Source organism: Cottoperca gobio, chromosome 6, assembly GCF_900634415.1.
Source record: "Cottoperca gobio chromosome 6, fCotGob3.1, whole genome shotgun sequence".
NCBI lineage: Eukaryota > Metazoa > Chordata > Actinopteri > Perciformes > Bovichtidae > Cottoperca > Cottoperca gobio.
The window spans coordinates 24,292,983-24,306,708 of record NC_041360.1 but is presented as its reverse complement, the minus strand read 5'-3'; the positions used below and the strand labels follow the sequence as shown (position 1 = coordinate 24,306,708).

The window sequence follows — 13,726 nt, the reverse complement described above, 5'->3', positions numbered from 1 at the left end:
CCTCTTCCTTCAGTTACTCCCCCCCCCCCCCCCCACGTGGACATAACATGCAAGTTTGGGCCTCATAGCCCCCCCTTTACCTCCCCTACTGCTAAGGTTGCTGTGGCGACAGAGCTCCTGCTGCATGGCACTCACACCATTCCCAGTGAAGTTCTCTCTCACACACACACACACACACACACACACACACACACACACACACACACACACACACACACACACCTTTTTAGACAGCTATACATCTTTAATGCGGGGCCATATTAACCCACGTCTCCCCAGCGACTGCTTCTGTGACTGCTGGCCTACTTCTGAAACACGCAGAGCTCAGTTGGCTCGGCCCGGATAGACCCGTTTGCCTGTGTGGCTTCACACGCACTCCTCTAGATTTAGACCGACCCACTCGGCTGCGTCACATTTCTGGCTTCTCAGGACTTTGGGATCTGGTTTGTTTCTCTTTGCAAAGCCTAACATGCTAAATGTTCATACCGCAGTTTTAAATTTGATAATAAATATATATATTGCATTAAATCTAAGTGTATTACACACTTTAATTTCCTTTTCTTAAACATAAACAAGACGTTTCAGACTTGAGTGAGCAGCGGAGCAGGTAAATGGTTAAAACGATCTCCGCTAACAATCGACAAAAGACTCAAGTGTCCGGATTCAGACGACATTCTTTATGAACAAAGGGACAGAAGTCACTTTTCTTTTCTTGACTGGAAAAACTTGCTCTCAAACTACATGTATGGCCCCCTGTCTCCCTCTGAGGGATGTCAAGAGGCATTCTGGGAAATAAATAAAGTCAAAAATCACATTAAAGTAGAGCCTTTGAGATGAACGGAGACGCTGAGTTCAGTGTTTGATCTCACGAAAGCTCTTGAGGCTGATTTAGAGAAGATCAGGAAAGCAGCAGATTAATGCCGATGGTTTTAAAACCACATGTGCAGCAATTACATGTTTTTAATCTCTACTACCAGCTGTAAAGAAGAAGTAATGGAACCTATTAAATATTAAAGAAAAGTTGTTTTTTCTCAATTTAATCAGAGTTGGGTGATCTTTGTAAGTGTTTACATGTTCCAAAATACAACATAAATGTACTAAAATACAACATCATTTAATAAAATACAACATAAATGTACTAAAATACAACATCATTTAATAAAATACAACATAAATGTACTAAAATACAACATCATTTACTAAAATACAACATCATTTACTAAAATACAACATCATTTACTAAAATACAACATAAATGTACGTAAATACATAATTTACTAAAATACAACATAAATGTACTAAAATACATCATTTACTAAAATACAACATAAATTACTAAAATACAACATAAATTACTAAAATACAACATAAATTACTAAAATACAACATAATTTACTAAAATACAACAAATTACTAAAATACAACAAATTACTAAAATACAACATAAATTACTAAAATACAACAAATTACTAAAATACAACATAAATTTACTAAAATACAACAAATTACTAAAATACAACATAAATTACTAAAATACAACATAAATTTACTAAAATACAACAAATTACTAAAATACAACATAAATTTACTAAAATACAACAAATTACTAAAATACAACATAAATTTACTAAAATACAACAAATTACTAAAATACAACATAAATTACTAAAATACAACATAAATTACTAAAATACAACATAAATTTACTAAAATACAACAAATTACTAAAATACAACATAAATTTACTAAAATACAACAAATTACTAAAATACAACATAATTTAAATGTAATAAATGAATGCAGCGTAACCAGACATGTTCTCTTTTTATTCCACACATTCTTCTGCGTTGATGAAACACTTTCATTCCCCACAGAGCAGAAAACAAAATCCCTTTGAGTCCGTTTCTCATTGTTCTGCTTAGTCGACTGAGATTTCTTTAGTCGATCTGTAATCTTGTTTCCATGCAGAAAGACTTCTCTGGTGAACACAACATTTCATTTGGAGCTTTGCAGGATTCTTTCCGGAGACCTTTGGTTTTTGGTTGATTAAATCGTGTGTTAGTCGACATGATCGTCCTGATCTTTCACATTTCATTATCGTTCTTTTGAATAACATTTTCTCCTCCCCCTCCCCAGACGGGTTCAGGGAAGACGTACACCATGGGGACGGGCTTTGACGTCAACATCGTCGACGAGGAGCTGGGTATCATCCCCCGCGCCGTCCACCACCTCTACAAGGGCATCGAGCAGCGCCGCCAGGCCGCCCAGGAGGAGGGACGCCCCGTACCGGAGTTTAAGATCAACGCCCAATTCCTCGAGGTACACACCCAAGTGCACTACATCATAATGATTTCTTATTTTACTTTATTTCAAGGACAAAATTCAAATGCTGTATTAACTAGAATGCACTTAGAGCGCAGACTGCCACCAAGGCCAACGCTGCATTCACGTGCTCCTCAGATGGTCGTGTTTTAAGTCGTAATGTGGAAACGAAGAAGATTAGATGCACTTTATTCCTCAGAGCTTTTGAACAACACGTCGATGGTTGTTGTTTGGACACGAGGGGGCGTTCACATGGATCTTCCAAGTCGGGAACTTATTTTTCCCACGGTTCCGACGCCACATGAACGCAGCACAAATGCCCTATCTCGCAATGTAAAGGAAAGTGAAACATAACTCCAGTATCTGCCTCGTGATTCAGATCAGCTCCAAAATGTATTGGATTCTTCCTCGGCCCAAACTTCATCCAACCACCACGTTTCGTAACAATCGCATCAGTACTTGTTCCATAATCCTGCTGACAAACGGTCTGGACAGGAAGAGTTAACAGGAATAATGAGAGGACACAGTTGTGCCGGTCCATCAGACTGTGACAGTGTTCAAATTCCTGCAGGAGACCTGGAACTGGAGAGGTGGAGGAGGCCAAGCAATGTGGATGTGCACAGAAATCAAACACTAGACAGATGTTGAGATCCAGACAGTTAATGTTCATATTCTTTAAATTTGAAATGTTTAGAACTTGAAACTTTGAGATAATCTGGTGAAGTTTGATTAATGAATGACTTTAAAGTGACGTCTGGTTCAAAACGTTTTCTCTGTGTGCGTTTTGTCTCCCTGTAGCTTTATAATGAGGAAGTTCTGGACCTGTTTGACTCGACACGAGACACCAGACAGAAGTCTCACATCAAGATCCACGAGGACGCCACCGGGGGAATCTACACCGTGGGAGTGACCACGCGGAGCGTTTCCTGCGAGGCCGAGGTACGAAGCCTCTGCACACACACCTCTGCACACACACTGCTCGTATATTATTCATTCCTGCGTTGATGCTACCTTTATCGGTTTTTGTTTCTCCACCGCTACATCAAAGTGAGTTTGCGTGTTAATATTTCAAGCTCTTCCTCTGCCTGCTCAGATGATGCAGTGTCTGAAGCTCGGGGCTCTGTGTCGCACCACAGCCAGCACGCAGATGAACGTCCAGAGCTCTCGATCCCACGCCATCTTCACCATCCACCTGTGCCAAGTTCGCGTCTGTGCCTCCGACAATGTTAGTACGGTCTCAGTGTCATTTCAAATGTGTGTATTGCTCTGCATGTAAACGTATTCAGTGTATAGCTGGAAATATTTATTTCTATATAATTTCTCTTGACTGCAAGGATAGCATGATGCTCTGTGACTAACAGTGTGTGTGTGTGTGTGTCGTTGTCTCTCAGCAAGAAAGTGAGACTGATAACAGAGTCTCCAACGGGAACTCTGAGATGGACGAGTACGAGACGCTGACGGCCAAGTTTCACTTTGTGGATCTGGCCGGTTCTGAGAGGCTGAAGAGAACCGGAGCGACGGGCGATCGAGCCAAAGAGGGAATCTCCATCAACTGCGGACTGGTGAGCGGCGTCTTCCCTCCTCTGCTTCATAATGCATCATTATGCATCATTCATACTCATTGTAAAGTCGCTTCACAGAGCCGCCGCAGAGTCGGACTGCCATCTAGTGTCTGAATTCAGACCCTGCACTTAAAGGTCAAATGCACAACAAATAAAACACAGCATGTAAAATTAAAACGGGAGAAAGCACAACATGAACAGCTGAGCAGGAGTAATGAGCAGCAGCATGTTTAGTGATCTGAAATAACGTGCGTGTTATTCAGTAAACTGTGTCTGCTGTTCTGGATCACCTGGAGACACTTTTCTCCGCTTTGCTTCCCTCTCTGTCGCCGCAGCTCGCTCTGGGGAACGTCATCAGCGCTCTGGGCGACCGGAGCAAGCGCTCCTCGCATGTGCCTTACAGAGACTCCAAACTCACGCGACTTCTGCAGGATTCATTAGGAGGCAACAGGTCGGGGGACAAACTGCTTTCACCTTTTTCATAAAGTTCCATCCGTGTCATTGTGGACGATCATTTAGATATTATGCAGAAATGAACTGCAGAATAAAGGAACGTAAGAGTCAGGACTGTGCAGCTGAACTAATAAATATTCGTCTCCGTCTCATCTCAGCCAAACGGTGATGATCGCCTGCATCAGCCCGTCCGACCGGGACTTCATGGAGACTCTGAACACGTTGAAATACGCCAACCGGGCACGGAACATCAAGAACAAGGTGATGGTGAACCAGGACAAGGCCAGCCAGCAGATCAGCGTTCTGAGGACGGAGATCGCCCGACTGCAGATCGAGCTGATGGAGTACAAGACGGTGAGGAGTTTGACAAATGAACCAGGGAATATGTACTTGGTAAACTCATTGATATTAAGATTTATAAATGAATAACTTCTTCCCCCTCCTCCTCTTCCGTGCAGGGTAAACGTCTGACGGATGAAGACGGTGTGGAGAGCTTCAGCGACATGTTCCATGAGAACTCCATGCTGCAGACGGAGAACAGCAACCTGAGGGTGCGAGTGAAGGCCATGCAAGAGACCATCGATGCCCAGAGGGCGCGGCTCACACAGCTGATCAGTGACCAGGCCAACCAGGTGCTCGCCAGGGCAGGTAGGTCGGGTTTCATCTTTGGTGTGAAGTGCTCAATTCCATTTCTCGCATTTATAATCCTGTTGACTGTCTTCCAGGTGAAGGTGCAACTGAAGAAATTGGAAACATGATTCAGGGTTACATCAAAGAGATTGAAGACCTCAGGTAAACAGCTGACTGCAGATTACGTGCCTCAACATAGTGTAACAGGAATACACCTGCTGTGTTTTTGGACTCTAGAAGTCATAAATATGTATCTCAATGAGAGACATGACAAAGTGCAAGAGCACTCAAAGAAGCAAACCTTTGTGGAATATGCTTCGGGGTTCTCCCTTTAACATTTGGTGCTCAAAACTGCGAAACATTTATATTTTCAAATTCTCCCCCTCAGAGCCAAACTCCTGGAGAGCGAGGCCGTGAACGAGAACTTGAGGAAGAATCTGTCTCGTGCCTCCAATCGTCAGTCGCTGTACGGAGGGCCGGCGCTGCTGGCCCCCGAGAAGGAGACTTCTGACATCATCGAACTCGCCAAGAAAGACCTGGAGAAACTGAAGAAACGAGAAAAGAAGAAAAAGAAAAGGTAGTGAGACTATTGTGGACGAAGCATTTGTTGTAGGAGAGATGGGCTGAGTCTGCGAGAGTCTCAAACTGGTATCGCACTTATTTTATGATTTGTATCCTCAAACATTCAACGTTTTCACCGTGGCATCACTGACTGTCAGTTTGACTTGTTATACATTTTAATAAGGAATATGGCAACAGTTCAAGATTTAGTTCAGATAAACATGCATATTTAAAGAACTATATAAACTTAAGTCATGACATCATATAGCTAATAGATGCTTAAATAATTTATGTGCAGTTTTATTCACTCACTGTATAGTCATGAAACGATTAATAACATACACATTTAATGTTTGTACGTAGATAAGCAAGAATTTTACAAGGGATGCACAATATTGGATTTTTGCCCATATCTGACGTGCTGATGTTGCACTTATCTTACACATATCTCACACATATGTTGAGCATATCTTACACATATCTCACACATATGTTGAGCATATCTTACACATATCTCACACATATGTTGAGCATATCTTACACATATCTCACACATATGTTGAGCATATCTTACACATATCTCACACATATGTTGAGCATATCTTACACATATCTCACACATATGTTGAGCATATCTTACACATATCTCACACATATGTTGAGCATATCTTACACATATCTCACACATATGTTGAGCATATCTTACACATATCTTGCACTTATCTTACACATGTTGCACATATCTTACACATATCTTGAGCATATCTTGAGCATATCTTACACATATCTTGCACTTATCTTGCACTTATCTTACACATATGTTGAGCATATCTTGCACATATCTTGCACATATCTTGCACTTATCTTGCACTTATCTTGCACTTATCTTACACATATGTTGAGCATATCTTGCACATATCTTGCACATATCTTGCACTTATCTTGCACTTATCTTACACATATGTTGAGCATATCTTGCACATATCTTGCACATATCTTGCACTTATCTTACACGTATCTTGCACATATCTTGCACATATCTTGCACATATCTTGCACTTATCTTACACGTATCTTGCACATATCTTGCACATATCTTGCACTTATCTTGCACTTATCTTACACGTATCTTGCACATATCTTGCACATATCTTGCACTTATCTTGCACTTATCTTACACGTATCTTGCACATATCTTGCACATATCTTGCACTTATCTTGCACTTATCTTACACGTATCTTGCACATATCTTGCACATATCTTGCACATATCTTGCACATATCTCACACATATGTTGAGCATATCTTACACATATGTTGCACATATCTCACACATATGTTGCACATATCTTACACTTATCTTGCACTTATCTTGAGCATATCTTACACATATGTTGCACTTATCTTGCACTTATCTTACACATGTTGCACATATCTTACACATATCTTGAGCATATCTTACACATATGTTGCACATATCTCACACATATGTTGCACATATCTTACACTTATCTTGCACTTATCTTGAGCATATCTTACACATATGTTGAGCATATCTTACACATATGTTGCACATATCTTACACATATCTTGAGCATATCTTGAGCATATCTTACACATATGTTGCACTTATATTGCACATATGTTGCACATATCTTGCACTTATCTTGCACATATGTTGAGCATATCTTACACATGTTGCACATATGTTGAGCATATCTTACACATATCTTGCACATATCTTACACATATGTTGCACTTATATTGCACATATCTTGCACATATCTTGCACTTATCTTGCACATATGTTGAGCATATCTTACACACATGTTGCACATATCTTGCACTTATCTTGCACATATCTTGCACATATCTTGAGCATATCTTGAGCATATCTTACACATATGTTGCACTTATATTGCACATATCTTGCACATATCTTGCACTTATCTTGCACATATGTTGAGCATATTTTACACATATGTTGCACATATCTTGCACTTATCTTGCACTTATCTTGCACTTATCTTGCACTTATCTTACACATATCTTGCACATATCTTGCACATATCTTGCACTTATCTTGCACATATCTTACACATATGTTACACATATCTTGCACATATCTTGCACTTATCTTGCACTTATCTTGCACATATCTTGCACATATCTTGCACTTATCTTGCACTTATCTTGCACTTATCTTACACATGTTGCACTTATCTTGCACATATCTTACACATATCTTGAGCATATCTTGCACTTATGTTGCACATATCTTGCACATATCTTGCACATATCTTGCACTTATCTTACACATATGTTGAGCATATCTTGCACTTATCTTGCACTTATCTTGCCCATGTGTTGCACTTATCTTACACTTATCTTGCACTTATCTTACACATGTTGCACTTATCTTGCACATATCTTGCACATATCTTACACATATCTTGCACTTATGTTGCACTTATGTTGCACATATGTTGCACATATCTTGCACATATCTTGCACATATCTTGCACATATCTTGCACATATCTTGCACATATCTTGCACATATCTTACACATATGTTGCACATATCTTGCACATTATCTTGCACTTATCTTGCACTTATCTTGCACATATCTTGCACATATCTTTCCACCTAATGGCAGAGAACAGCTCCAGTTTGCAGACGATCAGAGTTGTGCTGTGAGAGACTTTAGGGGGGATATAAGGTGGGATTTTCCGTGCAGAGCTTCCTCTGATCATTCTTCCCTCCATTCTTCCTTCCTTCGTTCATCTCTTGTTTCCTTCTCTCGTTTGACCCTTCACCCCTCCCTGAAGACTCCAGCTGCTGTTGGAGGAGAGAGAAAGGGAGGAAAGGGAGGAGGTGGTGGAAGAGGTTGATGACGCCAGGTTTGTCAGAGCTTCCACCCTCCTGTTGCCATTCCCATCCTCTGCTTCCCCTAGTTCAGCACTTTATTTATTTTTCAGAGGTATTTCCCCACATGGAGCGAGACTCGCTACCGTAAAAGCACTTCCTTTCCATAAAACACTTTTCACTACATAATAATCTCTCTTTAGATCTTCTGTGTGAACCCTCACGCTACATCCCTGCTTCCTGTTTTATCATTCTTATGTTTTTACTGACTTTATAGCTTTAAAAGAGAAAATTCTTTTGAAGACAACATCACAATGATGTCATTTGATGCTCATGGTCTCTGATAAATGTTCTAGTCCAGCCATAAAAAAATGTTTAGATCATGAAGAAGAAAGTGAAGTCAGTTTTTTATTTATTTATGTATGATATGTAGTTACACATGCAGCTATTTTACCTTATGGCAGAGATATTGCGACTCCCTATCATGCGCTGTAACTCCACCGCTTTGATTTCTTTAACATTTCTCCCTTCAGATTATCAGTTTTGAATTTGAAACTTCCTAAAATGTGCAAAAGGTTGAGCTACACAACTAGTTATCCAACACATCTGCTTTATGGACTTGATTCACTTTTTTCTTTTTCCCTTCATGCGTTTTTGCTTTAGTTGGGACTCTGATAAGACGCCTCCCTCCTTTTGTTAAAAACATTCGCTGTCTTTTCCACAAACAAGCTCATGGTAACGGAGCAGCGCCTTCTCTGTTTATAGTTCACGCTTCATTTTCTCACAAGTGTCAAATGTATGACAGTAAATGAAGTTCTTAACAATGACCAGCTTTATCGCTGCACAGCGGTGAAGTCCATAAAAGAGTTTGTTTGCCAAAAAGACAGTGTTGCTATGCATTGTTATGTAATTTATAAAACATGCCACGCCAACTATAAAGAAAACACGTTTTCCATGCGTGTCCCGGTGCCTGCGGAGGTGCACCTGCTTCTGCTCACGCAGCATAAATGAAGTCTCTGATTCTCATCCTTGTCTGAATGTTTCAGTGTCAACAAGGAGGAAGTTCCCGACAACGAGCAGGAAAGGGGCACGGAGAAGGAAATGGCTGAGCGAGTCCACGAGGAAGCAGAAATTGTATGATGCACTTCCTCTTGTGTCGTCTTCTCTTTACATTGAAATACAGCGAACAGTGCCTTCGGATATTAAACTATTGATATGTTATTGTGTAGGAGGTCCAGGAAGGCAGCGACCACGAGGAAGGAGAGGAGGAGGAGGAGGATGAAGAGGAGATGGAGGTGGAGGAGAGCTCGGATGATTCTGACTCTGAGTCGGATGAAAAAGGTATGAAGGTATCTCTCACTCGTTCAACTGAAAGGGCTGCGGATCCTCCACGAGGGGGCGCTGTTTAATCATCTGATGGCTCATTTTACTCTGCAACCAGCACCACATACAGTACAGCTGTGTTTCAGGGACGTTCACACCTGCGTTTGAGCTGACCACTTGGGATAATTTCACCGGGTGTAAGGACAGAGGGTCTGAGGACAGAGGGTCTGAGGACAGAGGGTGTGAGGACAGAGGGTGTGAGGACAGAGGGTGTAAGGACAGAGGGTGTGAGGACAGAGGGTGTAAGGACAGAGGGTCTGATAACAGAGGGTCTAAGGACAGAGGGTCTAAGGACAGAGGGTGTAAGGACAGAAGGTCTAAGGACAGAGAGTCTGAGGACAGGGGGTCTAAGGACAGAGGGTCTAAGGACAGAGGGTCTAAGGACAGAGGGTGTAAGGACAGAAGGTCTAAGGACAGAGAGTCTGAGGACAGAGGGTCTAAGGACAGAGGGTCTGATAACAGAGGGTCTAAGGACAGAGGGTCTAAGGACAGAAGGTCTAAGGACAGAGGGTCTGAGGACAGAGGGTCTGAGGACAGAGGGTCTGAGGACAGAGTGTGTGAGGACAGAGTGTGTGAGGACAGTGTGTGTGAGGACAGAGTGTGTGAGGACAGAAGGTCTAAGGACAGAGGGTCTGAGGACAGAGGGACTGAGGACAGAGGGTCTGAGGACAGAGGGTCTGAGGACAGAGGGTGTAAGGACAGAGGGTCTGAGGACAGAGGGTGTAAGGACAGAGGGTCTAAAGACAGAGGGTCTGAGGACAGAGGGTCTGAGGACAGAGGGTCTGAGGACAGAGGGTCTGAGGACAGAGGGTCTGAGGACAGAGGGTCTGAGGACAGAGGGTGTTGTAACCTGTACAGTCTGTAAACACTGAGACAAATGTATAATTTGTGATACTGGGCTGTATAAATACATGTTATTTGATTTGATTTAGTCAGACGAGGAGCGACGACTGTGGCTGTTGTATTTAATTACATTTTTAGGACGAAGCCAGTTTTCTTTTTGCAACATTTATACTATAGAATACTGTAAAATGAAGACGTACAAAGATGTCCTTCAAGTACAACCATAGTCTTCTTCTAGCCGCCACTCTGCTTGCGTGCGTTGGGGGTCGGGTGCACGGCAACATTATGCCGATGTTCTGTAACGAGCAAAAGAAAAGCGGATCATTGTGATGTTTGTAAAGTTGATGAATGAACTTGTTCCGCACTGAGCCGAGCAACAAAGGGAGAAAGCCAAATGATCCATCACTAAAGGTTGTGTTAAGGCTGTTAATCTAAGGACGTGAACTCTTCTGCTCACTGAGAATTGTTAAATGTTTCTTGCAACAGTGGGCTCCTCATGTGGTACATTTAACTTCCAGAAAACAACTCATGTTGATGGCATGCTGTCTTTTAACTCGTGCTGTTAACGTGACTATCTGATCCACAGAGAACTTCCAGGCCGATCTGGCCAACATCACCTGCGAGATCGCCATCAAGCAGAAGCTGATCGACGAGCTGGAGAACAGCCAGCGGCGCCTGCACACGCTCAAACAGCAGTACGAGCAGAAGCTCATGATGCTGCAGTGCAAGATCAGGGACACCCAGCTGGAGAGGGACCGTGTCCTGCAGAACATGAGTAAGACGAGCACGCCAGAAGGGGGGAGTCGTGTATCGCTCAGTGGGAAGAGCGTTGTACATTTGTCCCCTCATGCTCAGACAGTTTGCTTATAAACAGCCACTAAAATGTGTGTTTTGGCTGTTAATGTCGGCGCCATTTGATCAGCTCGCTTCAGTTTTAGACGGGACTATATTTAAGTTGTTGCTTGTCCTACTTGAATTTGGAAGAATTTAAATCTTCCCCTTATGTTTTGTTGCAGTCTTTGTTCCTCAGTAATGAAGAAATGCTGCATAACGCTCCAGACTTTATGTACTTCAGAGGATCCGCCAGCAGCCAGGCGATGACGTCTCTGTTTATATTTAGCAGCACTAATGGATCAAAGCATGGAGGAGTTTTCAGCTCGTCTAATTAGAACAAAAAGCACACAAAAGACATTTCCTGACAGCTGAATATCCAGGTTTAAACCATCACAGAAGATATGTTTGTATCTGCACTGTGGGCGCTACATTAGAAAGTGATTGTTTAATGTACCGTTTACATTTATTTTACAGCATTATTGCATTTTTAAGGGAGATCTTTTGTGTTGCACACTTTCAGATACAGTGGAATCTGGCACAGACGAAAAGTCTCGTAAGATCAAGACTGAGTACGAGAAGAAGCTGAGCGTCATGAACAAGGAGCTCCAGAAGCTCCAGTCGGCTCAGAAGGAGCACGCCCGCCTGCTGAAGAACCAATCGCAGTACGAGAAGCAGCTGAAGAAGCTTCAGATGGACGTGGCAGGAAATGAAGAAGACGAAGGTGTGACTGGTTGCAGTAGTTGATCGTGATCATGCTTCTGGTGGACGTCTGAGCTTCCATCGGGTGGCATCAGAAACATGTGCACATGATTTACTTAATTTAGCTTCTTGTCACACGTCTCTTCTCCTGTGTCTGAAGCAGAAGTGACTTCAGGTGTAAAGTAGGCCAGACTATGGAAAATAAAGAGTGATGAGAACTTTCAAATCCAAATATTGACTTTCACGATATTAACATAAAATAATCTGAATATTTCTTTAAATGCTCCAGGTCCGTCTCATGAAGCAGATGAAGGAGCAGCAGGAGAAGAACAGGATGAACGAGTCTCGCAGAAACCGAGAGATTGCTTCGTTAAAGAAAGACCAGCGCAAGCAAGAGGTCAGCGGCGGGGACGTCCTCTACGTCCTTTTTTTTTTGTTGCTCCAGTTGGCTGTAATTACATGTTAATCGTGTGAGCCACGAGTTTCAGTATCGTTAATGAACAGCTGTTGAACTGTAATTGTGTTACAGCACCAACTGAAGTTACTGGAGGCTCAGAAACGGCAGCAGGAGCTCATTCTGAGGAGAAAGACTGAGGAGGTGAGCAGCTTCAGAAATACGTTCAATTGTGCCTTTTTTACATTATGAGTGCAGAGATACCTGTGATGCATTATGGGTGCAGATATACTTGTGATGCATTATGGGTGCAGATATACCTGTGATGCATTATGGGTGCAGATATACTTGTGATGCATTATGGGTGCAGATATACTTGTGATGTATTATGGGTGCAGAGATACTTGTGATGCATTATGAGTGCAGAGATACCTGTGATGCATTATGGGTGCAGATATACTTGTGATGCATTATGGGTGCAGAGATACTTGTGATGCATTATGAGTGCAGAGATACTTGTGATGCATTATGGGTGCAGATATACTTGTGATGCATTATGGGTGCAGAGATACTTGTGATGCATTATGGGTGCAGATATACTTGTGATGCATTATGGGTGCAGAGATACTTGTGATGCATTATGGGTGCAGATATACTTGTGATGCATTATGGGTGCAGAGATACTTGTGATGCATTATGGGTGCAGAGATACTTGTGATGCATTATGGGTGCAGAGATACTGGTGATGCATTATGGGTGCAGACATACGTGTGGTACGCCGTTCACCTCACACTCACGTTTCCGTTTGCCATGTGTGTCAGGTGACGGCGCTGAGGAGGCAGGCTCGGCCTATCTCGGGTAAGGTCGTCAGGAAATTCAATCTCTCAGACTCGTTGCAGGACTCCACCTACAGACCTCCATCTGGACGCTTGTACTCCTCCGGCAACGCCGCGCCCAACGGCACTCGGTGAGTCTGTGCATGTGAATGTTCCCAGAGTAAATACGAAAGCAAAACCTAAATATAGATGTTTTTTTTTCTTAAACCAAAATAGGCCAGGTTTTATCAGGACAGTATTAAAATAGTGTACTTAGAAGACACTTGACACCTGCTCATAAATCACCCTGGAATATAATATCCTCTACATCAGGGCTCAAGTTTATCTTTGGTAACATTATGTT

At 42.2% G+C, this 13,726-nt stretch overlaps 1 protein-coding gene across 1 annotated transcript in view; it reads left to right on the top strand.

Annotated features, from left to right (window-relative positions):
- kif21a (kinesin family member 21A) overlaps window positions 1-13,726 on the top strand; it is a 47,110-nt gene that overhangs the window by 19,187 nt on the left and 14,197 nt on the right. The window contains 18 exon segments of the mRNA XM_029433168.1: window positions 2,137-2,319; window positions 3,121-3,261; window positions 3,416-3,547; window positions 3,714-3,884; window positions 4,220-4,335; window positions 4,496-4,691; window positions 4,796-4,985; window positions 5,063-5,129; window positions 5,356-5,544; window positions 8,358-8,429; window positions 9,441-9,528; window positions 9,624-9,735; window positions 11,207-11,395; window positions 11,975-12,153; window positions 12,155-12,175; window positions 12,443-12,550; window positions 12,683-12,751; window positions 13,369-13,514. Of these exon segments, the coding sequence (XP_029289028.1) occupies window positions 2,137-2,319; window positions 3,121-3,261; window positions 3,416-3,547; window positions 3,714-3,884; window positions 4,220-4,335; window positions 4,496-4,691; window positions 4,796-4,985; window positions 5,063-5,129; window positions 5,356-5,544; window positions 8,358-8,429; window positions 9,441-9,528; window positions 9,624-9,735; window positions 11,207-11,395; window positions 11,975-12,153; window positions 12,155-12,175; window positions 12,443-12,550; window positions 12,683-12,751; window positions 13,369-13,514 (2,369 nt within the window).